We start from the raw sequence: 25,028 nt of genomic DNA on the forward strand, positions 1-25,028 counted from the left end.
ATATATGACTCGCCTCTTGGGTCATCTCCAGCTTCTCTTTACTTGAGCCAGATTTCACTTTTATACTTTCACACTGAAAAGACTACATTCGTTTTACAACAAAGTCCTGTGCGATAATATAGTACTAATTATAATATTATAATATACCTTTTATATGATTAAATATTCAGGCACATCAACCCAAAACCGTGAATATTACTATTATTCCATTCCAAGCATCTACTAAGTTCTGGGAACCATGTCCGGGTAAAAGTGCTCTAGTGTTCTCCCATACTAATGTAGGCAGTGATGTGAAAGCCTCTTTTCACTAACGAGTCCAAAATACATACACACACACACATAGATACCTGTTCCAGTTTCCAGTGGAACTCGGCTGGTCTGAAGGTGTCCACCTGGGTGAAGTCTCTCCGGAGCAGGAAGACCAAGCGACAGTTGTGGACGTAGAGGGAGTAGTGGTGACGGTTCATCTCTGGAGGAGCCAGGGCCGGGACAGAGGGAGGCATGATGCACAGGTCAACATTACAATAGAGCAGAAGATTTTCCCTGTCTGGATGATAACCATGACATGTCATAATATACTGTGCTTTGAATGGAAAAAAAAACAGTAGCCAAACATGTTTTCTCACCCCAAATATGTGCTTTTATCACAACACATTAAGTAATAAAAAAATGGAAATTTTATAACAAAGCTCTTGAAGCTTCAACTGTTAGGCAGACAGTCTGGATGGCTATACCCTGTCACTCGAAATTTCAGTCGATAGAACTGAACTCAATAGGACAATAGCACTCAAACAGTCTAACTCTAACTAGCTAACTCTAACCAGCTAATTCTCATAAATATAAATAAATTAGAAAACACAATCTGGCAGTATCATGACACATCCTCATACTAGTATTCATGTTCATACTGGTATAGGGTCCACCCCTACCATCTGTCCTCCTCTGTCTCTCTCTACCACCTGCCCTCCTCTCTCTACCACCTGCCCTACTCTCCCTCTCCTCTACTACCTGCCCTCCTCTATCTCTCTCTACCACCTGCCCTCCTCTCTCTACCACCTGCCCTCCTCTCTCTACCACCTGCCCTCCTCTATCTCTCCTCTACCACCTGCCCTCCTCTATCTCTCCTCTACCACCTGCTCTCCTCTATCTCTCTCTACCACCTGCTCTCCTCTATCTCTCTCTACCACCTGCTCTCCTCTATCTCTCCTCTACCACCTGCCCTCCTCTATCTCTCCTCTACCACCTGCTCTCCTCTATCTCTCTCTACCACCTGCCCTCCTCTCTCTACCACCTGCCCTCCTCTATCTCTCCTCTACCACCTGCCCTCCTCTATCTCTCCTCTACCACCTGCTCTCCTCTATCTCTCTACCACCTGCCCTCCTCTCTCTACCACCTGCCCTACTCTCCCTCTCCTCTACCACCTGCCCTCCTCTATCTCTCCTCTACCACCTGCCCTCCTCTATCTCTCTCTACCACCTGCCCTCCTCTATCTCTCTCTACCACCTGCCGTCCTCTATCTCTCTACCACCTGCCCTCCTCTCTCTACCACCTGCCCTCCTCTTTCTCTCTCTACCACCTGCCCTCCTCGATCTCTCTCTACCACCTGCCCTCCTCTATCTCTCTACCACCTGCCCTCCTCTCTCTACCACCTGCCCTCCTCTATCTCTCTACCACCTGCCCTCCTCTCTCTACCACCTGCCCTCCTCTATCTCTCTCTACCACCTGCCCTCCTCTCTCTACCACCTGCCCTCCTCTCTCTACCACCTGCCCTCCTCTCTCTCCCTCTACCACCTGCCATCCTCTCTCTCTCCTCTACCACCTGCCCTCCTCTCTCTCTCCTCTACCACCTGCCCTCCTCCCTCTTTCCCTCCTCTACCACCTTCTCCCCCTTCTCTTTCTAAGCCCCCCAGCTCCCCCCCCCCCCCCTCTCTCCTCACCAGTCTTGTCAGAGTTACAGAGAAGGGTCTCCTTCTCGGCCCTCAGGCCTGGGGTGGGGCCGTGCTTCATCCACGTGGCGATGGTGAACTGGTCCGTCAGGTTCTGGGGCACCACCTGGTCTGGGATCTTGGCTGCCTGGCGCCCGTCAAAGCGGAAGATCAAGTCACTGTCCCGCCCGCTGTCTGTCACCAGGGACATCGTCCAATTGGTAGAGGCGCTGGGGGCGGGGAGAAGGTCGGTACTGCCAGAGGAGGCTCCTGGGTAATCATCGTGGACAGGTATATTGTCAAAATGGAGTTGACACGAAAGAGCATGTGATGTAAGGGATCTGTATCCGGATAACCTTGGCTATATTTATAATTGAATAAGCTAGATAGCAAGGCAGAGCAACCAATCAATGGGTAGAGATTAATAATGGGTGGGGATATTGATTCAGAACAAATAAACTTGGGTTTCAACCTGAAATGCAAGCGTTTTGAACCTATACAGTCAACCCCTTTTGTAAATACAGCATATGATCTAAAGTTACACCATAGCAAGGTAAACAAGGAAAATATTGCTTGTCCTCCATCAGATAAAGATGAGAGAGAGAATTCCCTAACAGCCAATCATGGACAAGCAGGCAGGTTTGGACGGAGGGAGAAATGTTATGCCATCTCTTCATCGCAAAAGAAAAACGAACCGATCTGTCATAACTCCAATTCAATCGATTTATCTCTTTTCCCTTGATTTAATTCCCTTTCTCCCTCCCTCCCCCCCACCCCTTCACTCTCTGTCTGTTCCCACCACCCACTCAATCACTCTCGGCACTCAATTATCTCGGCGTTCTTTTATCCCGGAATAAATGTTGTTTTGACAGTGTCCTCTTGACAAACATTATTCTTACCACGTCAGGGTGAGATTCTCCTGAGGTAACATGCCCTGTCTGCCCCTCCCACTACATCTCCATTGACTGCTGCATCTCCATGCCCAGTCACAACACGACAGAATTCTTCTTCTTTCTTTACCCATCTAAACCTCATGCATAGACCAGCGACTAAACCGTCGCTGTACATTACATATCACAAGGGGTCAACATACTATGACGTCGATGTCATACACAAACCGATGTAACATGGCTGTGACACTGGACAAATGAACAGCTATAGTGTACGAGTAAAGAAAAGGAAGGATAGGACACAGGCCTTCCCTTTCGAAACGAACAAGGAAAACATGATTGTGTTTATTTCTGCTAATAGCAGCACACATTAGCACATTAATGAATCTTTTTGTGCCCTCGTCTCCCCCGGTCGCTGGGTATTCAGGCTGGATGGAGGTTCTGACTCCCAGTAATTCGATTCCAGAAGTAAATAAATTAGGAGCGGCTGGTCTTCAGCACCCCCCCGCTCCCTCCTCTCCTCTCCCCTCCAGCCCGACACACACACACACGCGCAGCATTTTGTTTAGCCGACGACGTCTTTGTACATTATCTCAGATTGATTGTGCTTTAGGAAAAAAAGCAATTACAATTCATTCTATTCGCTATCAGATAACGATTATGTGGGTCCTTTGAATTGCGGCTCTTTAGCGGCAAACCATGCGTACACTGTCTGGCTCGGGGGGGCGGGGGGACGGTGGTGGTGGTGGTGTGTGGGGGGGGGGGGGAGTTATGGATTCAGATCAGGCTGCAGAAAAAGAAAGGAACCGTGAAGGTCGTTAGTCAAAGATGATGACTGTCCCCTCCCCTCCTTCCCCCCCCCCACGCCCCCCCCCCCCTCGATGGTGTTGCTTCGTGGTGTTTGCTGTCGTGCTCCCTGCACACAAACAGCCCTGAGCCCCCCGACTCATCATTCAGCGAGGGGGTGGGGGACGACAGTGTTGGCTGGCAGCCTACATCTGGAGGTCTAATGCGCCCACTCTGTCACGTCATTAGTTGGACGAGCTTTAAAGTCGTCGACATTTGGTCTCCTTCACTTAGCACGGTGATAGCGGGACAGGGAGATAAGAGCTACACATAGTCCACACGCTCCTCCGCAAACGGCAGACACATCTATGTTTGATGTCATGATGTGGTTCATATGCTCAATAATTCATATTCGTTTTCCCACGTTCCAGACTGACAACCGCAGATGATAGCAGACAAACATCCAAAATGGCGGCCTTGACCTTTGACGGTGAACCTTGGGGGCGGGAGGGGGGACGTACCGCACAGTTTCTGCAGGGACTTCTCGGAGTAGGTCTCGCGGTCGCAGCCCTTGCCGATGTGACTGGTCTGGAGCTCCACCATGGTCCTCACGGAAGACAGGGGCCCGCCGCACGTCTCCAGGTGCATCTTGGGAAACAGCTGCTTGCTGCCCGTCCCTGGTTCGTAGTCCACCCGCTTGTTCCAGCCTGGGACAAGCAGAAAAGGTTTGTGAGGGGGGTGGCACAGAGCAGAGGTAGGAGAAGAGGAGAAGAGAGGACACACAACTAAGAGTTAGAGAACACAGCTCAGAAAAGAGCTGATGGGTACTGTGTCTAGAATGCACTACTCCTTCCGGCGGAAAGTCGAAGATGATCGTTAGGGATTACCGGCCCGTAAAACACTTCTCAAAGATACAGGGATGTCATCCAAGAATTATGTCACCGGCCCAAACAAACATTCCGACGTCCTAACAAGCTGATGTGCTATTGCTCGGAGCCACAAAAGAGAGATGCGCCGGAGGCTATCCATCTCTGTGGATAACGATGCCCTCGGCCTCCTTCTGCCCAACCACCTGCATACCTGTTGACTTTACATTTTCCTGTAATTTTCACAATACATGGATTTTTGCTCCCGTTCCGCCATGTAGGAGCCCCATAAAAATGGAGACAGCCCATTTCAGAGTTTTATGCCGGCAATAAAATGTCCAATAATGGGGCTCAATAATAGCTCTGTCCACTGTACATGATTGAGTTTGGGTTATTAAATCAATGTGCCACTTCCGGAGCAAAGCACCAGTGTTGGTTCTCTTCTGCTCACTCATGACTGTGTGGAATCTCAGCTGATTAGACTATTCTAGAACTGTCTCAGTGGCTGTTTACCGAGTGCTTGTATCCAGTATGGCTATAATTATAAATCATTTAGCCTGTGCCAGTGTGAGTTTATGATTTTCTCTTGCCTTAAAGACATGTTTCTGTGTGCATGTGTGTGTGTGTTGTAGTGTTTATTCGACTGTCCGAGTGGGATTGCGATCATTCTGTAGTGTTAAGTATGTGTGCGTGTGAGCAAATGTGTGTTGGGCTGCTGTGTGCATGTGTGTGTGTGTGTTCGAGAGTGTGTTAGGATTGTGTGTAGTGTGTGAGTGAGTGCGTGTCTGTTGACATGGCGTGTAGTGTGTGTATGTGAGTGTGTGTTGGGATGGTGTGTAGTGTTTGTGTGTGTGTGTGAGTGAGTGTGTTGAGATGGTGTGTAGTGTGTGTGTGTGTGTTGGGATGGTGTGTAGTGTTTGTGTGTGTGTGTGAGTGAGTGTGTTGAGATGGTGTGTAGTGTGTGTGTGTGTGTTGGGATGGTGTGTAGTGTTTGTGTGTGTGTGAGTGAGTGTGTTGAGATGGTGTGTAGTGTGTGTGTGTGTTGGGATGCTGTGTTAGCCTCAGTGTTGCTGCGTGGTGCTAGACTGGCCCCGCGGGCAGAAGCTGAACATTAACCTGAGCTGAAGGCACACCGAGCGGAGGAGAAGGGAAACAGCTCGGTGCTGTTCACTGGCCCGTTAAATCTGTCATGTTCACTTCCTCTCTGTCTCTCTCTCACACACACACACACACACACAAGTACACGCACACACATGTACACACATACACAAATCTGTTGTGTTGTTTTACTTCATCAAAGCCAGCTCTGCAGAGGTCTGAGATGTTGTTGTCATGGTTTGGTTCAAAGTGGGACCACACAGAAACAAATGTTTGCCCTGCGAAAAGACAAGCACGCACACTCTATCTGCGTTTGTCCGACATGCAAACGTTGTAAAGTAACACATACACACGCTCCAGACAGAAGTTGGCCTGTGTTGCGGCGCCAGCTGCACCTGCTCCTCTCCTCTCTTGCCATTTTCTGCCAAATTCCCCCCCTGCCTCCGTGAAATTGACTTTCTTCTCCATCTCTTTACTCCCTTTCTTTTCCTGTCTACCATTTTCTGGGGCGCCGCTGGGTTGCCTTGTAGAGTAAATGGCCCTGCACATTTCAGATGCCGGTCTGAGAGTCCGAACCACTGCTCTGGTAATAGCTTTGCCTTATTCAAGGCTGACAGGCAAATTACCTGTCTACCGTTGGGCTTTAAAAAAGACTCTGGAGTCGTTGGGAACTGGGAAAGCACGAGGCTAGCGTGCAGGTGGGAGGTAAGGAAGGAGGGACAGAGAGGAGAAGGGAGGGAGTGGGTTGGTTCTTGCACAGTACAAGCGCCAAGTGTGCAACCTCTGGGCCTGTACTTGCAGAGCAGCCCTGCTGCTAATGCATAAGTTACACAGTATTGGATTGAACATTTGATTTATGTAACCCTTTTGGGAAAGCTATGTTGCTTTCACTAGATGTATAAATCAGGTGCCACCACAATCAGGGCGAGGGTAAAGTTGGAGTGCATGCAATGTTAGTAAAGTCGTAACAAAAATACTGAAATATATTCGATATGTTGCTATGTAAGGCACACTAAGTATTATGGTGCCCTCTATTCCTCATGGGGTGTGAATAAGTTGGCAGCTAATACAGACTCATCTACATGTTTTTGCTATACATAAGCCCTGCTGATGGATGTGGCAGGGGCTGCTGGGAGTTGTAGTTCGGTGGGCCCTGTAGGGAGTCTGCATGGCAGAGCTGTTCCATTTGTGTCCCTGCTAAATAATTTAGTCCTATTCATGAGGCACGGCAAGAACCTGCTGCTGCTGCTGTTGGCTACACCATGTCTCTCTCTCTCACACACACACACACACACACACACACACACACACACACACACACACACACACACACACACACACAAAGGCACAGTCTCCCACACACACACACACACACAAACACACACACACACACAAAGGCACAGTCTCCCACACACACACACAAACACAAAGACAGAATTTCCATGATAGAAATATCACAAAAGAAAAACTGCACAACTGCTTACCCATGCTGTATAGCGAAACACAGACACACACACACACACACACTCACGCACCCACTGCACAGCTAGCGTTACCAGGACTGCGAGATGGTAATGGGGGCCAATTCCATCTCTGCAGAGATCTGCCTTTTCTCACAGTACACTGGGCAGGACGCACACAGCAGGAGAACAAGCTCTCTCTTTGTGAATACACGCTGAGGAGCAGTCAAGGTAGGAGTATATCACACCAACTCAAGCCTGGCTACAATGTGGACAGGCAGGATGATGCTAGGACCTGGGAGCAAAACCTCTCTTTTTCTCACCCTTGGTAGTGTTGGTCTGTAGGACTTGTTTTGGCTGTTGTGGAGAGAGTGTGAATGTGAGTGTAGTGTGGTTTGCACGGTTAAGATTAGCAATACTTAGTTTATAATAAAGTATAGTCGTTCTTGGAGGCACCACCTCTGATTCGTGAAAGGGACAGAGGAAACCTTGTTTAATAATATTGAATAATAGCACTCGTAATAATCAGTCTAATCTTAAGTAGGGAATTCTATGAAAGTAGAGCAGATCATATAACGTGAGAGATACGCGAGTATTATACACAATGATTTATTTAAGAGAATGTAATTAAAGTGAACACATACCAGATAAGTTATGGGTTAGTTGGGCTAAAGCAGTACAGTAGGCCTAAATTCTAATGAGAGCGCACTGGCACAATGGCTGCGTAGAGCGCGTGTGGAGGGGGAGGGGAGAGAGAGAGTGAGGAAGAGGTACAGAGGAAGAGGCTTCTATAGTAACAATGGACGATCAATAGCAACTGATCTAACGATGGTCAAGTTAAATCATTTGTAAAATACAATCAAACATCGACAATTCAATCACAACATGCCAATATGTCACAAGTAAGAAATATTGCAAATCGCAGTTACTTTTGTCGGTTTGAAGAACGGAGTCAATGGTTCGTTATATCCAACGAATAGGAAACGGAATCTCTCGTCAAAGTTCCGGGCGCAAAGTGAAGGTGCAGGTTATGAGGTAAAGGTTAGGGAGTGACGCGTTCACCCCAAGTTAATCCTACGAACAAGCGGGGGTGATTGTAAGTTCGGCGATTTTATACTCCAAAGAACAGGGGGTCATCCATGTGAAGGTGACCTCTCTCATTGGTCAGTTACTTCCACCTGGGCGTCGTCTTGAGATCTGCCCAGAGGTGTGAAGTGGCTGATAGTTTAAATTCCATTATCTCAAATGTCCATGAAATGCTTAAACTTCAGAATAGAGCAATACAACGTTCATAACTGGTTTTGTTAGTATGATACAATTATTTTGATATCAAGATTGACTGATTTAACTATATCTGAAGGGGAGTTATAATCAAACATCAATTAAACACGTTCTAGGTAAATGAGAAAACACACATTATAACACATCGACTACTGTCATTGAATTAGTGTCCATGAGCCATGTAGTCCTTGAGAAATATGTTTGTAACTCCACGAAAGAAAGTTCTCCCTTATACTCCATTGTCTGATACTGTGTGACCATGTGGTCTCTGTTCCTGACCCCATGCTGGGTCAGGCTTTGAAGCATCTTCTGGGAGATAAGGACAAAAGGGAAGGAACCCTTCCCCCTTTTCGGGGGTAGGGGAAAGGTGTGGATGGTACCAAGCTTTGTCTGTTGACTCTCTGCTACATGAGTAAGGTGGGTGTATAACCCTGACTTGGAGGGTGTACATGTGTGGTAGGCTTTTAGGCCTGTGTGTGTGTGTGGATGTGTGTGTGTGTGTTGAGAGGAAGATGCAGACCCTCCATGTGTGTTAGAACTGCTGGCTACAGTGTGGACACACTTACAGTAATGTATATGTTCAGGTGAGTCTTGATGTTTATTCCTGTGTACATTAGTGAGTCTGTGTGTGTGTGTCTGTGTGTGTGTCTGTGTGTGTGCGTGAGAGAGACAGAGAGAAAAAAAGGGTGTACAAATGCTGACACTGTTCAAGTATGTCAGGAGCCGTCGTTACCATGAGCCTCCTCAGACTAGTCCACCAATCAGCAGAGGAGAACGTCCATTGAAAAGGGCACTCTATCCCTCTTTCCTCTCCTTTCTGCTCTCCCTCCATCCTCCATCCACTCAGCCATTCTCCCTCCCACTTTCCGTTTTAGAGAGCACTTTACCACTCTGCACTCCTCCACTCGACTCCTCCTTCAATTTCCAATCTCCCTCTCTCTCCCTCTCTCCCTCTCTCTCTCTCTCTCTCTCTCTCTCTCTCTCTCTCTCTCTCTTTCCCTCTCTCTCTTTCTCTCTTTCCTCTACCCTCTAGCCCTCTGTTTTGAGGCTTTCATGTCAACATTGCACAGCCCACGTGACAGAGAGCTCTCAGTGAGGAACCTGCACACACAGTTAAGATGTGCCCAAAGCAAAAGCCCGAGAGTGTCAGCTGATGAAAAACCCTGAAGCCCATTGTGCGGCTTAGCAGTGACGGGGTTCCTAACGGCTGGTGTTACGGCGAAAGCTTTTGAGCCTTAATGAATTAGATCATTGCTTTTCCCCTGGTTTATTCTTTACACTCTGTGCCACATTAGGTCGACTTAGAGACTTCCAAGATGTTTGTGTTTGTTGGTGTGTGCCTTCGCAGCTGTTGTGCAGAAGGTGTTTTGTGTGCAGAACTTTCTGGGAATCTTGCTATCTTTTATTTTTACCCCTCCACTCTCCTTTCTCTGTCTTTAAGCCTCCACTCTCTCCGTCTCTCTTTTTGTCCATTTTGTCCTTACCATTCTCTCTCTTCCTGGTTCTCTTTTTTTCTACATCTCTCCATCTCATTTCTAACTTTTCTCTCTCTCTCTCTCTCTCTCTCTCTCTCTCTCTCTCTCTCTCTCTCTCTCTCTCTCTCTCTCTCTCTCTCTCTCTCTCTCTCTCTCTCTCTCTCTCTCTCTCTCTCTCTCTCTCCTCTCTCTCTCTCTCTCTCTCTCTCACACACACACACACTGTAATCATCCTCTGTCAGTCTCACCTTGACTCAGGAGGACTACTTTACCAAACCTCCAATCTCATCCCTGAGGAGAAAACCTGCTCCAATCTAAGGCAGAGGATGGAATTCGGGAAAAAGTAATCACTCACCCAGGTCAGATAGGAGTGTGTGTGTGTGTGTTTGAATATGTGTGTGTGTATGTGTGTGTATGTCTGTGCATATGTGTTGCATATGATTTTGTGTGTATACGGGAATCGAATCCACTCCTCGTTCAGCACCCTCTTCCTCTCTGCCAAACAACACTCTCTCCTCCACACTAAGACGGAAGCTCAAGTGTCGTCCATGCCTCCTTCCCTCCCTCCGTCCCCCTTTCCTCCCTCAGCTCCGGTCTGTCCTGGAGACGAGGGGACCAGCAAGGGCAGGCTGAGGCCACACTCTCAGACACCACTTCCCGTCCTGCTCTGAGCGTCGCTCCAGTTAGAGGGCGGCGGAGGCTGGTGGGCGTCGAAGAGTAGGATGAGTGGGGGGACGGATTTAATCAGAGACGGAGAGGGTGTCAGACGAGAGTATGGGTTGAGTGGAAAAGGAGCTTGGTGAAAACAGGGGGGGGGGGGGGGGGTCAGCGGTTTGGGGTGGGCAGGGTGATTAACACAGACACCGATAGGACCCATCATCCGGCTATCTGAACACTGAATCAGAGAAATGACAGTGGAAAGAATGGGTAGAGAAGTGGGAGAGGGGAGGGTGAGATAGGAGCGAGTGAGTGTGAGAGGGGGGTCATAAAGAGAGAGAGAGAGAGAGAGAGAGAGAGAGGGGGAGAGAGAGAGAGAGAGAGAGAGAGAGAGAGAGAGAGAGAGAGAGAGAGAGAGAGAGAGAGAGAGAGAGAGGAGAAGAGAGAGAAGGAAGGAAGTGAAAGGAAGAATACGCAGTAAAAAAAGAGAGATGGAGGAAGATCGAGAGGCAACAAAAAAGGGTGAAACTCAGTAAAACCAAAAACCAATACAGAGATAGCTCTTTTGGAGAGCGAGGGAGAGGGGGGAAAAGAGGGAAGGAATCGCCAACCCATTTATTTCTCTTCCCCTTCTTTAATTCATCCACCTCTTCTTATCTGTGATCAAGCCTACCCTCCGTCTGGCCATTCAATCGGACTTGCTCTAAGAGGTTTCCGGAACAGCTTGCCAGACAATTCCCCCCCCCCCCCCACCCTCCTATCTCTCTCAAGAACACAAAATGTTCCCTAAAATCTAAGCAGCCAGACTAGCCCAATTTAAGATACCAAGTTTACTTTCAATTTTTTGACAATTACTCACAGTGGAAAGGGCTCTGTTATCCCGTAACAAAGCAGTTCTATCAGGAAATGGGGTGTTTATTTGTGTGATTTGTTACACTAATTCTGAATTTTGCTGAACTATTACTGCTTGTGTTTGGGATACACCATAAATTCTCAGGGAAAATAAACAAAGGCTTCTTTCATTTAGCTATAATATGAACAGATTACGACTGAAACCACAAAGGTTTAAAAAAAAACTGATTGATGCCAGCCAGAAATTCACCATGCGTGTGATTTATTAATATCCTTGCGTTACTTGGCTGAAATTATAGATAACATAGATGCGCGGTTGGTCTTTCGTTCTGCCATAAAAACCACACAAGTGTGATGTGCATGCTAAAGACATGCAAATGACATGCAAATGACATGCGTATGAGCCGCGATATCGTGATCACACATTCCAGGGGGGACACAAGGACGCCTGTCGTCTGTCAAGATGTTGACAACCAATTATGACATCATTTCAATCATTGTATTGAGGAAACTGTTCCAGAGAGTACTGTCTAAGTATTCCTCATTTACCTTACATCATTCGCGTCCTACACCCGAAAATATCATCCCGTGTGGAAGAAATGGGATCTGCTATGTGCTTATGGTAATCACAATCAGCTATGACTTAATCATCTGTTCATATTTCCTGTCATACTCATGTATGTGTGTTCCTACTGTCACCTACTGGCGACAGTCCCAGTTCTATGACGTCGTATCCACCTGCCTGGAATAACTAACCCTTATTGGCTGCGTTTCATCTTTGTTTTTTTCATTGACAAACGGGGGGACTAACATCACAAGGTCGGCAGCTGGAACATGTCCTCTAATCTCAGACCGTCGAATCAACCCCCGCCCTGCCCCCTGAACTGCCTGCAGGGAGAGTCCTTTTTGCAGAAGGAGCATATGTGTGTGTGTGTGTGTGCGCGTGCTTTTATGCGTTTAAGAGGGTGAAGGGGGTGCGCTCTTATATTGGCATGTCTAAAATCCTAATTTGCGAAATACAAGAGAGCGAGCTGGCTTCAAAGACAGGCTTAGCTGGAGAGTCTAGAGAGAGCACTTAATATCAACCCTACAGACAAGAGGGCCCTGGACCTCCCCCCCTCCCCCTGTGTTCAATGTCATATGCACAGAAGTGTGTGGATACAAGCATTTCTCACAGAGAGAGAGAGAGAGAGACGGAGAGAGACGAGCAGAGACGGAGAGAGACGGAGAGGGACGGAGAGAGACAAGCAGAGACGGAGACAGACGGAGAGAGAAAGCAAGAAAGACTGGAGCAAAAAAAGAGTTGTTCGTTAGAGAGCGTGCGGACGACATGGCGGCACGTGAACTTGACTGTGCCGCCATCTGTGGGGAGTCTAGAGAGCTAGTCTGGAGAGCTAGTCAGGAGAGCTAGTCAGGAGAGCTAGTCAGGAGAGCTAGTCAGGAGAGCTAGTCTGGAGAGTAGGTCAGGAGAGCTAGTCAGGAGAGCTAGTCTGGAGAGCTAGTCTGGAGAGCTAGTCTAGAGAGCTAGTCAGGAGAGCTAGTCTAGAGAGCTAGTCAGGAGAGCTAGTCAGGAGAGCTAGTCTAGAGAGCTAGTCAGGAGAGCTAGTCAGGAGAGCTAGTCTAGAGAGGTAGTCTGGAGAGCTAGTCAGGAGAGCTAGTCTAGAGAGCTAGTCTGGAGAGCTAGTCTGGAGAGCTAGTCAGGAGAGCTAGTCAGGAGAGCTAGTCAGGAGAGGTAGTCTGGAGAGCTAGTCAGGAGAGCTAGTCAGGAGAGCTAGTCTAGAGAGCTAGTCAGGAGAGCTAGTCAGGAGAGCTAGTCTGGAGAGCTAGTCAGGAGAGCTAGTCAGGAGAGCTAGTCTGGAGAGCTAGTCAGGAGAGCTAGTCTAGAGAGCTAGTCAGGAGAGCTAGTCTGGAGAGCTAGTCAGGAGAGCTAGTCTGGAGAGCTAGTCAGGAGAGCTAGTCTAGAGAGCTAGTCAGGAGAGCTAGTCAGGAGAGCTAGTCTGGAGAGCTAGTCAGGAGAGCTAGTCAGGAGAGCTAGTCTGGAGAGCTAGTCAGGAGAGCTAGTCAGGAGAGCTAGTCTGGAGAGCTAGTCTAGAGAGCTAGTCAGGAGAGCTAGTCAGGAGAGCTAGTCAGGAGAGCTAGTCTGGAGAGCTAGTCTGGAGAGCTAGTCTGGAGAGTAGGTCAGGAGAGCTAGTCAGGAGAGCTAGTCAGGAGAGCTAGTCTGGAGAGCTAGTCAGGAGAGCTAGTCAGGAGAGCTAGTCAGGAGAGCTAGTCTAGAGAGCTAGTCAGGAGAGCTAGTCTGGAGAGCTAGTCAGGAGAGCTAGTCTGGAGAGCTAGTCAGGAGAGCTAGTCTGGAGAGCTAGTCAGGAGAGCTAGTCAGGAGAGCTAGTCTAGAGAGCTAGTCAGGAGAGCTAGTCAGGAGAGCTAGTCTGGAGAGCTAGTCAGGAGAGCTAGTCAGGAGAGCTAGTCTGGAGAGCTAGTCAGGAGAGCTAGTCAGGAGAGCTAGTCAGGAGAGCTAGTCTAGAGAGCTAGTCAGGAGAGCTAGTCAGGAGAGCTAGTCAGGAGAGCTAGTCTGGAGAGCTAGTCTGGAGAGCTAGTCTGGAGAGTAGGTCAGGAGAGCTAGTCAGGAGAGCTAGTCAGGAGAGCTAGTCTGGAGAGCTAGTCAGGAGAGCTAGTCAGGAGAGCTAGTCTGGAGAGCTAGTCAGGAGAGCTAGTCTGGAGAGCTAGTCTGGAGAGCTAGTCTAGAGAGCTAGTCAGGAGAGCTAGTCTAGAGAGCTAGTCAGGAGAGCTAGTTAGGAGAGCTAGTCTAGAGAGCTAGTCAGGAGAGCTAGTCAGGAGAGCTAGTCTGGAGAGCTAGTCAGGAGAGCTAGTCAGGAGAGCTAGTCAGGAGAGCTAGTCTGGAGAGCTAGTCTGGAGAGCTAGTCTGGAGAGTAGGTCTGGAGAGCTAGTCAGGAGAGCTAGTCAGGAGAGCTAGTCAGGAGAGCTAGTCTGGAGAGCTAGTCAGGAGAGCTAGTCTGGAGAGCTAGTCTGGAGAGCTAGTCTAGAGAGCTAGTCAGGAGAGCTAGTCTAGAGAGCTAGTCAGGAGAGCTAGTCAGGAGAGCTAGTCTAGAGAGCTAGTCAGGAGAGCTAGTCAGGAGAGCTAGTCTAGAGAGCTAGTCTGGAGAGCTAGTCTAGAGAGCTAGTCTGGAGAGCTAGTCTGGAGAGCTAGTCAGGAGAGCTAGTCAGGAGAGCTAGTCAGGAGAGCTAGTCTGGAGAGCTAGTCAGGAGAGCTAGTCTGGAGAGCTAGTCTGGAGAGCTAGTCTAGAGAGCTAGTCAGGAGAGCTAGTCTAGAGAGCTAGTCAGGAGAGCTAGTCAGGAGAGCTAGTCTAGAGAGCTAGTCAGGAGAGCTAGTCAGGAGAGCTAGTCTGGAGAGCTAGTCAGGAGAGCTAGTCAGGAGAGCTAGTCTGGAGAGCTAGTCAGGAGAGCTAGTCTAGAGAGCTAGTCAGGAGAGCTAGTCTGGAGAGCTAGTCAGGAGAGCTAGTCTAGAGAGCTAGTCAGGAGAGCTAGTCAGGAGAGCTAGTCTAGAGAGCTAGTCAGGAGAGCTAGTCTGGAGAGCTAGTCTAGAGAGCTAGTCAGGAGAGCTAGTCTGGAGAGCTAGTCAGGAGAGCTAGTCAGGAGAGCTAGTCTGGAGAGCTAGTCTGGAGAGTAGGTCAGGAGAGCTAGTCAGGAGAGCTAGTCAGGAGAGCTAGTCTGGAGAGCTAGTCAGGAGAGCTAGTCAGGAGAGCTAGTCTGGAGAGCTAGTCAGGAGAGCTAGTCTGGAGAGCTAGTCTGGAGAGCTAGTCTAGAGAGCTAGTCAGGAGAGCTAGTCTAGAGAGCTAGTCAGGAGAGCTAGTCAGGAGAGCTAGTCTAGAGAGCTAGTCAGGAGAGCTAGTCAGGAGAGCTAGTCTGGAGAGCTAGTCAGGAGAGCTAGTCAGGAGAGCTAGTCTGGAGAGCTAGTCAGGAGAGCTAGTCAGGAGAGCTAGTCAGGAGAGCTAGTCTGGAGAGCTAGTCTGGAGAGCTAGTCTGGAGAGTAGGTCAGGAGAGCTAGTCAGGAGAGCTAGTCAGGAGAGCTAGTCAGGAGAGCTAGTCTGGAGAGCTAGTCAGGAGAGCTAGTCAGGAGAGCTAGTCTGGAGAGTAGGTCAGGAGAGCTAGTCAGGAGAGCTAGTCAGGAGAGCTAGTCTAGAGAGCTAGTCAGGAGAGCTAGTCAGGAGAGCTAGTCTGGAGAGCTAGTCAGGAGAGCTAGTCAGGAGAGCTAGTCTGGAGAGCTAGTCAGGAGAGCTAGTCAGGAGAGCTAGTCAGGAGAGCTAGTCAGGAGAGCTAGTCTGGAGAGCTAGTCTAGAGAGCTAGTCAGGAGAGCTAGTCAGGAGAGCTAGTCAGGAGAGCTAGTCTGGAGAGCTAGTCTGGAGAGCTAGTCTGGAGAGTAGGTCAGGAGAGCTAGTCAGGAGAGCTAGTCAGGAGAGCTAGTCTGGAGAGCTAGTCAGGAGAGCTAGTCAGGAGAGCTAGTCTGGAGAGCTAGTCAGGAGAGCTAGTCTGGAGAGCTAGTCTGGAGAGCTAGTCTAGAGAGCTAGTCAGGAGAGCTAGTCTAGAGAGCTAGTCAGGAGAGCTAGTCAGGAGAGCTAGTCTAGAGAGCTAGTCAGGAGAGCTAGTCAGGAGAGCTAGTCTGGAGAGCTAGTCAGGAGAGCTAGTCAGGAGAGCTAGTCAGGAGAGCTAGTCTGGAGAGCTAGTCTGGAGAGTAGGTCTGGAGAGCTAGTCAGGAGAGCTAGTCAGGAGAGCTAGTCAGGAGAGCTAGTCTGGAGAGCTAGTCAGGAGAGCTAGTCTGGAGAGCTAGTCTGGAGAGCTAGTCTAGAGAGCTAGTCAGGAGAGCTAGTCTAGAGAGCTAGTCAGGAGAGCTAGTCAGGAGAGCTAGTCTAGAGAGCTAGTCAGGAGAGCTAGTCAGGAGAGCTAGTCTAGAGAGCTAGTCTGGAGAGCTAGTCAGGAGAGCTAGTCAGGAGAGCTAGTCTAGAGAGCTAGTCTGGAGAGCTAGTCTGGAGAGCTAGTCAGGAGAGCTAGTCAGGAGAGCTAGTCAGGAGAGCTAGTCTGGAGAGCTAGTCAGGAGAGCTAGTCTGGAGAGCTAGTCTGGAGAGCTAGTCTAGAGAGCTAGTCAGGAGAGCTAGTCTAGAGAGCTAGTCAGGAGAGCTAGTCAGGAGAGCTAGTCTAGAGAGCTAGTCAGGAGAGCTAGTCAGGAGAGCTAGTCTGGAGAGCTAGTCAGGAGAGCTAGTCAGGAGAGCTAGTCTGGAGAGCTAGTCAGGAGAGCTAGTCTAGAGAGCTAGTCAGGAGAGCTAGTCAGGAGAGCTAGTCTGGAGAGCTAGTCAGGAGAGCTAGTCAGGAGAGCTAGTCTGGAGAGCTAGTCAGGAGAGCTAGTCTAGAGAGCTAGTCAGGAGAGCTAGTCTGGAGAGCTAGTCAGGAGAGCTAGTCTAGAGAGCTAGTCAGGAGAGCTAGTCAGGAGAGCTAGTCTAGAGAGCTAGTCAGGAGAGCTAGTCTGGAGAGCTAGTCTAGAGAGCTAGTCAGGAGAGCTAGTCTGGAGAGCTAGTCAGGAGAGCTAGTCAGGAGAGCTAGTCTGGAGAGCTAGTCTGGAGAGTAGGTCAGGAGAGCTAGTCAGGAGAGCTAGTCAGGAGAGCTAGTCTGGAGAGCTAGTCAGGAGAGCTAGTCAGGAGAGCTAGTCTGGAGAGCTAGTCAGGAGAGCTAGTCTGGAGAGCTAGTCTGGAGAGCTAGTCTAGAGAGCTAGTCAGGAGAGCTAGTCTAGAGAGCTAGTCAGGAGAGCTAGTCAGGAGAGCTAGTCTAGAGAGCTAGTCAGGAGAGCTAGTCAGGAGAGCTAGTCTGGAGAGCTAGTCAGGAGAGCTAGTCAGGAGAGCTAGTCTGGAGAGCTAGTCAGGAGAGCTAGTCAGGAGAGCTAGTCAGGAGAGCTAGTCTGGAGAGCTAGTCTGGAGAGCTAGTCTGGAGAGTAGGTCAGGAGAGCTAGTCAGGAGAGCTAGTCAGGAGAGCTAGTCAGGAGAGCTAGTCTGGAGAGCTAGTCAGGAGAGCTAGTCAGGAGAGCTAGTCTGGAGAGTAGGTCAGGAGAGCTAGTCAGGAGAGCTAGTCAGGAGAGCTAGTCTAGAGAGCTAGTCAGGAGAGCTAGTCAGGAGAGCTAGTCTGGAGAGCTAGTCAGGAGAGCTAGTCAGGAGAGCTAGTCTGGAGAGCTAGTCAGGAGAGCTAGTCAGGAGAGCTAGTCAGGAGAGCTAGTCAGGAGAGCTAGTCTGGAGAGCTAGTCTAGAGAGCTAGTCAGGAGAGCTAGTCAGGAGAGCTAGTCAGGAGAGCTAGTCTGGAGAGCTAGTCTGGAGAGCTAGTCTGGAGAGTAGGTCAGGAGAGCTAGTCAGGAGAGCTAGTCAGGAGAGCTAGTCTGGAGAGCTAGTCAGGAGAGCTAGTCAGGAGAGCTAGTCTGGAGAGCTAGTCAGGAGAGCTAGTCTGGAGAGCTAGTCTGGAGAGCTAGTCTAGAGAGCTAGTCAGGAGAGCTAGTCTAGAGAGCTAGTCAGGAGAGCTAGTCAGGAGAGCTAGTCTAGAGAGCTAGTCAGGAGAGCTAGTCAGGAGAGCTAGTCTGGAGAGCTAGTCAGGAGAGCTAGTCAGGAGAGCTAGTCAGGAGAGCTAGTCTGGAGAGCTAGTCTGGAGAGTAGGTCTGGAGAGCTAGTCAGGAGAGCTAGTCAGGAGAGCTAGTCAGGAGAGCTAGTCTGGAGAGCTAGTCAGGAGAGCTAGTCTGGAGAGCTAGTCTGGAGAGCTAGTCTAGAGAGCTAGTCAGGAGAGCTAGTCTAGAGAGCTAGTCAGGAGAGCTAGTCAGGAGAGCTAGTCTAGAGAGCTAGTCAGGAGAGCTAGTCAGGAGAGCTAGTCTAGAGAGCTAGTCTGGAGAGCTAGTCAGGAGAGCTAGTCAGGAGAGCTAGTCTAGAGAGCTAGTCTGGAGAGCTAGTCTGGAGAGCTAGTCAGGAGAGCTAGTCAGGAGAGCTAGTCAGGAGAGCTAGTCTGGAGAGCTAGTCAGGAGAGCTAGTCTGGAGAGCTAGTCTGGAGAGCTAGTCTAGAGAGCTAGTCAGGAGAGCTAGTCTAGAGAGCTAGTCAGGAGAGCTAGTCAGGAGAGCTAGTCTAGAGAGCTAGTCAGGAGAGCTAGTCAGGAGAGCTAGTCTGGAGAGCTAGTCAGGAGAGCTAGTCAGGAGAGCTAGTCTGGAGAGCTAGTCAGGAGAGCTAGTCTAGAGAGCTAGTCAGGAGAGCTAGTCTGGAGAGCTAGTCAGGAGAGCTAGTCTAGAGAGCTAGTCAGGAGAGCTAGTCAGGAGAGCTAGTCTAGAGAGCTAGTCAGGAGAGCTAGTCTGGAGAGCTAGTCTAGAGAGCTAGTCAGGAGAGCTAGTCTGGAGAGCTAGTCAGGAGAGCTAGTCAGGAGAGCTAGTCTGGAGAGCTAGTCTGGAGAGTAGGTCAGGAGAGCTAGTCAGGAGAGCTAGTCAGGAGAGCTAGTCAGGAGAGCTAGTCTGGAGAGCTAGTCAGGAGAGCTAGTCAGGAGAGCTAGTCTGGAGAGCTAGTCAGGAGAGCTAGTCTGGAGAGCTAGTCTGGAGAGCTAGTCTAGAGAGCTAGTCAGGAGAGCTAGTCTAGAGAGCTAGTCAGGAGAGCTAGTCAGGAGAGCTAGTCAGGAGAGCTAGTCTAGAGAGCTAGTCAGGAGAGCTAGTCAGAAGAGCTAGTCTGGAGAGCTAGTCTGGAGAGCTAGTCAGGAGAGCTAGTCTGGAGAGCTAGTCAGTGGAGCTAGTCAGGAGAGCTAGTCATCCCCGTGACAGGAGCTCCTATGTGACTGCTCATGCTCCTGGGTTTTCTTTTTCCAGACGTGATGACGGTCGTGCGTTTAGAGGGATGTTTACTGTGTCTGGGTGTCTGTGTCTGTCTGAAACGTGGGTGATTACGGCTTCACCTCGGCAACCCTGAGCCTGCATGGAGAGAACGATGCGCTACCACACAGACACGGAGAGGGACAACATGATAACAGGCATAATGGATGGAGGACGCATACACACAGAGAGTATGTTTGCCTTTGTGCCCATACACACACTACACACACACATACACACACACACACAGGCACGCACACATGCACGCACACAGGCACAGATCTCACACAGATATGCCCGGAGGTAGTGACGAACACACACACACACACACCAAAGGCCTCCTTCAGCTTACCCTGCCAGCCAGGTTTGCAGACGGGCTTGACGTCGATGTGGACAGGCACGCTCTGGGCCGCCGCCTTCTGACCGCAGTCCAGCGCCGTGACCTGGATCTCATACTGCTGCTGCCTGTCGTAGATCAGCTTCTCTGTGTTCCTGATGTTACCTGGGGGGGGGGGGGGGGGGGGCAGAGGAGAGGCCCAGGTCACCAGGAAGCACTCTAATATTCTTGAATTTATCATTGGTCTCCAGATTATTGTTAGGGTGAACTTCTGGCAATCGAAAAAAACAGATTAGTAGAAAGTAGAAAGTAAAGTTACACAAAAAACTGCCACTGGGTGTTCCTTATACAAATCAAAGACTAGGAAACACAGCGTGTGTGTGTGTTTGAATATAACCCCTTTAGCGTCAGGGCCACAATATGCAATGAACTGGAGCGATGACTAAACGTTTTCCTGTGACATTGCTAACCAAAAGGCATGAACTTACATCTAACTCTATTCCTGCCGGGCACAATGCAGGAATAGAGGCGAACTGTAGTCCTAATGCACGGATTAATATTTGATAAGGTAGAACTACAAGCGAATGACAACACAGCTGAATCAAACAGGGATAGAGCACTGGGGGCTAGTGAAAGCTGGCCAGTAGCGTGTGGAGAATACCAAGTGCCATTTAGGGCGCCTGTGGTGCTTGTTAACACGTCTAACTGTTGTGGTGAGGAGCATAATAACTGTTGTGACTCGAAAGTGATTTTCTTGAAGAGACTCCATCCGAGTCTAGCGAGGTCTGACAACGTCTAGCGTGCGTTTCATTCCGACACGATGAATAAGCGTTGGAACGAGGACAGGTATATTTGGCCTCCCCCTCCAGCCTCCAGCCTTCCAAGCTTCCCCTTACGAGGCGTTCCCCTCCTAGCTGTCCCTCCATGCATCACGTGTTGCAGTCTTCTGCGGCCATGTCTTATTTCACGGCTGTCTGCGTCACACACATGCAAAATATGCAAGCCGTACATTATGCCGGTGAGAAACGCGAGCGCACACACCGAAAACAGATTAAACAAGGGGAAACACACACACACACTATCTCAAGCCTGCTTCTCTGCGACAGAAGCAATTCCCACTCCTTCAATTACAACATCAAATCTGTGTCAGCAGTTAGAGCAGGCTGGGACTGCTGACAACCGGCCTAATAAATGACTATTTTACCCCCCGCCCCCCCCCTCCCCATCTCACCCTGGAGTGTCTCTCTTTCTCTCTTGGTCTCTTCATCTCTCTCACCTCTCTCTCTCTCTCTCTCTCTCTCTCTCTCTCTCTCTCTCTCTCTCTCTCTCTCTGCAGGTCTGCTCTTTTCATCTCTCTTTGATCTGACATTTCCACCATCCCGGTTATTATTCCTCCCCTTTCACTCTTCTGTCCCCTTATTTGTTCTCTTCACATTTCTCCCCCTCTTTTTTCGTTTCTGTCACTCTCTTTCACTCCCCCACATTTCTTTCACTTCCCTACCTTGTTATGACTGTTTCAGCACTGCCCCCCCTCTCTCTCTCCCCTCTCCCCCTTCCCTCTTCCCTCTTCTCTCTCTCTCTCTCTCTCTCTCTCTCTCTCTCTCTCTCTCTCTCTCTCTCTCTCTCTCTCTCTCTCTCTCTCTCCCTCCTTCCATCATTCAAGATCGCCCACTGTGGTAACAATAGCAAAATATGAGCCATCATGGGGCCAGGGGGCCACAGGGAGCCGTCTCTCCGCATCGGCCTATGAGGGAGTCGTCCCGGCCTCTGACTGGGCCTGGAAGATGAGTCACTTCCTCTCCAGGGTGAGGACACAGAGGAAAGGGAGCAGATCTGATCAGCGCCAGGTTGTGGTACGCTCTTAGGAGCAAAGGTGTACGAGTGCATGTGTGTGTGTGTGTGTGTGTATGTGTGGGTGAGAGAGAGAAGGAGGGGAAAAAGAGAGAGGAAAGGAGACGGTGAGAAATGGAAGAGAAGGAGCACGAGACTGAATGAAAGGGTGAAAGAGAGAAAGGGAGGGAGAGAAAGAGGGGGTGAGAGAGGGAGGAGAGAGAAGGAATGAAAGAGAGATAGTGCGAGGGCGAGAAAGTGAGCGAGGGAGAGAAAGAAGGGGAAAGTGTGAGAGAGAGATATAGAGAGACGGCGGGAGGGAGAGAAGGAAAGAGAGAGAGAGGTGATTTGTCCAGCCTGATGGATCTGGAGGCAGAGGCCTGACCTTGTCTGTGGGTCATTAAGAGCATCCTTTACCTCAGGGAGATGCATCTGTCAGTGTGTAAGCTCTTTCACTCACTTCATCTCCATCTCTCAGTCTGTCTCCCCTGCTTGATCTCTCTCTCTCTCTGCCTTCGAGACTGTCCCTCTACAGTATCCCCTCTCAGTCTTATACACCTCAGTCTATTACACACTCTCTGTCTCTCTCCGTCTCTCTCCATCTTTCTCTCTCTCTCTCTCTCTCTCTCTCTCTCTCTCTCTCTCTCTCTCTCTCTCTCTGTCTCTCTCTCTCTCTGTCTCTCTCTCTCTCTCTCTCTCTCTCTCTCTCTCTCTCTCTCTCTCTCTCTCTCTCTCTCTCGATGGGCACTGTCCAAAGCCGTACGCGAGACCCACCATTGCGGTCGATGGCGAAGGGTGTGTCCGAGGTGGTGATGTGGTAGTTGCAGATCTGGCTGTACTGGGGCGAGCAGTCCTGGTCGGTGGCTTCCACCTGGACGATGCTGTCGTAGATCTTGCCCTCCGTCACGGCCGCCCGGTACTGGGGCTCCCGGAACATGGGGGGGAACTCGTTCACATCGTTCACCTGGATGTGCACCACAGCCCTGGGAGAGGAAGGTGAGGGAGCGAGGAGGAGAGGATCAGACGGTGCATCCACATGGACAGCGTGAGGTCTATACGTATACTGTTTTGAAAATGAAGAGATTGAGCAGCCCAGCTGAGCTAGGTTTACCCTTTTATACAATTTTGACAGTGGCCTAAAGGCAAATCACCACCCACCTGGGTTGCCCTGAGATCTAAAACAAGGGTGCCCCCTGCTATGTTGAAGGACAGGGCTGCAGTTTAGGTGTGCCAGATTCGGTCACCCTGAAGCAACGGGGGACAACCTCGTCTATGCGTCGCATGCACACACTTCATCAACTCATTATTCTGTTAAATCTTTAGTCTTTCATCTTTATGAGAATAACAGCTAGTGATTAATCACTCGGCATGTAATTCATCTACAATTAGTAATGTTAAACTGTGGTTAATGGCACATATCTGGATAATTCATCAAGCCAAAAATGCATTAATATATTTATATCCAATTCATATCCTACCATGAGAATAACTGTTATAAGCTAAATTGAATATAAACTAAATAATAAGTTACCAATAAGTCATCAATTTCATAATTGACGGCAGTTGAACGATTAGTCCGATTAAAACACTGTCACTTTAACAAAGTGTTTGGCTTCCGAAACAAACAAACAAACAAACAACCAAAGAGAAAAATACAATTGCACAAAGTGGAGAAACAGCAGACAGGATAAAAATAAGTGGTTTAGGATTAAAACAATGGAAATCGTAGTGACACCCCTCTCATCCTCTTAAAGTGAGAGCCAATCCCTGGGCTAACATCTGGTTGGCCAGAGATTCCCGTTGGCCAACAAAGGGACACTGCGGGAGACAGGAGACGCCTGTAATTCATTTTCACACTGCCTTATCTCTGGCTGTCACGAAAACAAACATACTAGAAACACACACACTTTGTCTCTGGGCCCTGTCACTGGCCATACACACACACACACACAAACACACACAGTCTATTTCAAGCATACACAAACAGTCACACAGCTACAGAAGTCACAGTACAGATATGGACGGTGTTTGAGGCACCACCAGCAGCAGGATGGAAGAGCTGACAGTCCAGGGAGTGGTGTGTGTGTGTGTGTGTGTGTGTGTGTTGGGGGGAGTTGTAGGTAAATCTCTCTTCAGGCCTAGTTCTGTCATGTGTGTCTCTTATAAAACAACCCCCGCGCAACTCCTAAACCAGATTAACCTCAACAGACTTCCCCTGGGACAAACATATGCTCAACTGCACTGGGTAAGAAGAGGGTTGTTTTAATGTTTTTAAAGGGAGAGTTGATTGTTAATGGTACGTGAGGAAAGAGAGATACAGTAGCGTGTGTGCGTGTGTGTGTTGGCGTCGCTGAGCCCCACATCTGGCAGAAGCAGCTGCTCACTTCCCGGTGCCAGGGAGACTAAGTGGCGGGCACGACGCCAATTTCCAAAGGTCTGGGGAGCGGCCCCATGTCACCTCTCTGTGGTGACGCGCTCCCACCCTGAGGGGACGAGAGGGGCCGGCAGTGACCACAGGGGGCTCCTCTGGAGCGCCACCTCTGGAGGCAGTAAGACAGGCTCCAGACCAGAGGCCGACGACCCTCCCTCCCAGCGGGTCGAAATGACCTGGGGGGTGCAGAAAACCATGGAACCCGATCCGAGCAAAATCAATGTAAAAACACACCTCTGGAATGAGATCCTAGCAATCTCGACAACACACACATGCATACGCACACGCACACACACACACACCTATCCTCTACATTGGAGGGACCCCCTCACGTCCCTGGCTCCCCAGTAGGGATGGGTGGCAGGTACTGAGGCTCCTGGTTTCTTGATGGATGGGGAGTAGGCTGGGAGGCTATTGCGCTGGACTGGATCAATGTATCTGCCGCTGGATCATGGCTCCTATACCTGGCTGTCACCACCGCAGACAGTCCATCACAAGCAGGGATTAACATACACTCTCCACACACTGCTGGTGATGGGGGTCACGTGTGTGTGTGCGTGTGTGTGTGCGTGATACACGCTTGGATTGACACAGAAGGGGAGTGGTGTTGTCACGGGGCGACGGGTAAAAGAGAGGGAAAGGGAGAAAGACAGAAAGCCATGCAAACAGAAAGAGAGAGAAAGAGAGAGAGACTTGGATCCCCGTGCGAATGTTAATGCGTTCAGTCGCTGGTTCAGGAAGGTTCGTGCATTTCCATAGGGAGTTCCACTCCTGTCACTCTCAGGGAATGTTAACTGTCTCAGACATGTGCAGATGGTGCACTGCCAGCCTCTACCTATCTATAATTGACACGCCAAGATTTAATGTCCTATTTAAACAACTTTTCTTTCTGGAGCACACGCGTGCAAATTGTTTTCGCAAATTCCCTGCTTTTACTTAGTAATCATCAAGCCCCCTGGAAATTTTCATTGGGGAAAGAAAAGGAAAAAAAAGACTGTTTCATGTTTAATCGTTGGCATACAGTACTGTAAAAGAAAAAATGCCAAAATGCCAAACTCGATTTAGAGTTCATGAAGAGTTTGAGAAGCATGTTCAGACAAGGATGGCATGTTGTCCTGTCCTGTCATCCTCCTCCCCCTCGTGTACCACACAGTGGATTATGACAGCAGCATGCTAACGAGTGACAGCTCTCGGCTCGCATCTCTTTTGTGTGCGTGTCTGAGTGTGCGAAGGCGTGTGCCCATGCCTGTGCGTACA

The 25,028-nt window shown here is 49.5% G+C and overlaps 1 protein-coding gene across 1 annotated transcript in view; it reads right to left on the minus strand.

The window, feature by feature from the left end:
- The window catches only part of LOC124477875 (calsyntenin-2-like), a 114,763-nt gene that overhangs the window by 2,483 nt on the left and 87,252 nt on the right, over positions 1 to 25,028 (minus strand). The window contains exons 4-8 of the mRNA XM_047035945.1: positions 22,115 to 22,323; positions 19,526 to 19,675; positions 4,123 to 4,308; positions 1,938 to 2,195; positions 348 to 469 (exon numbers count right to left, since the gene is read on the minus strand). Coding sequence (XP_046891901.1) covers positions 348 to 469; positions 1,938 to 2,195; positions 4,123 to 4,308; positions 19,526 to 19,675; positions 22,115 to 22,323 — 925 coding nt within the window. The remainder of the gene's footprint in view (positions 1 to 347; positions 470 to 1,937; positions 2,196 to 4,122; positions 4,309 to 19,525; positions 19,676 to 22,114; positions 22,324 to 25,028) is intronic.

Source organism: Hypomesus transpacificus, chromosome 15 (assembly GCF_021917145.1).
Source record: "Hypomesus transpacificus isolate Combined female chromosome 15, fHypTra1, whole genome shotgun sequence".
Taxonomy (NCBI): Eukaryota; Metazoa; Chordata; class Actinopteri; order Osmeriformes; family Osmeridae; genus Hypomesus; species Hypomesus transpacificus.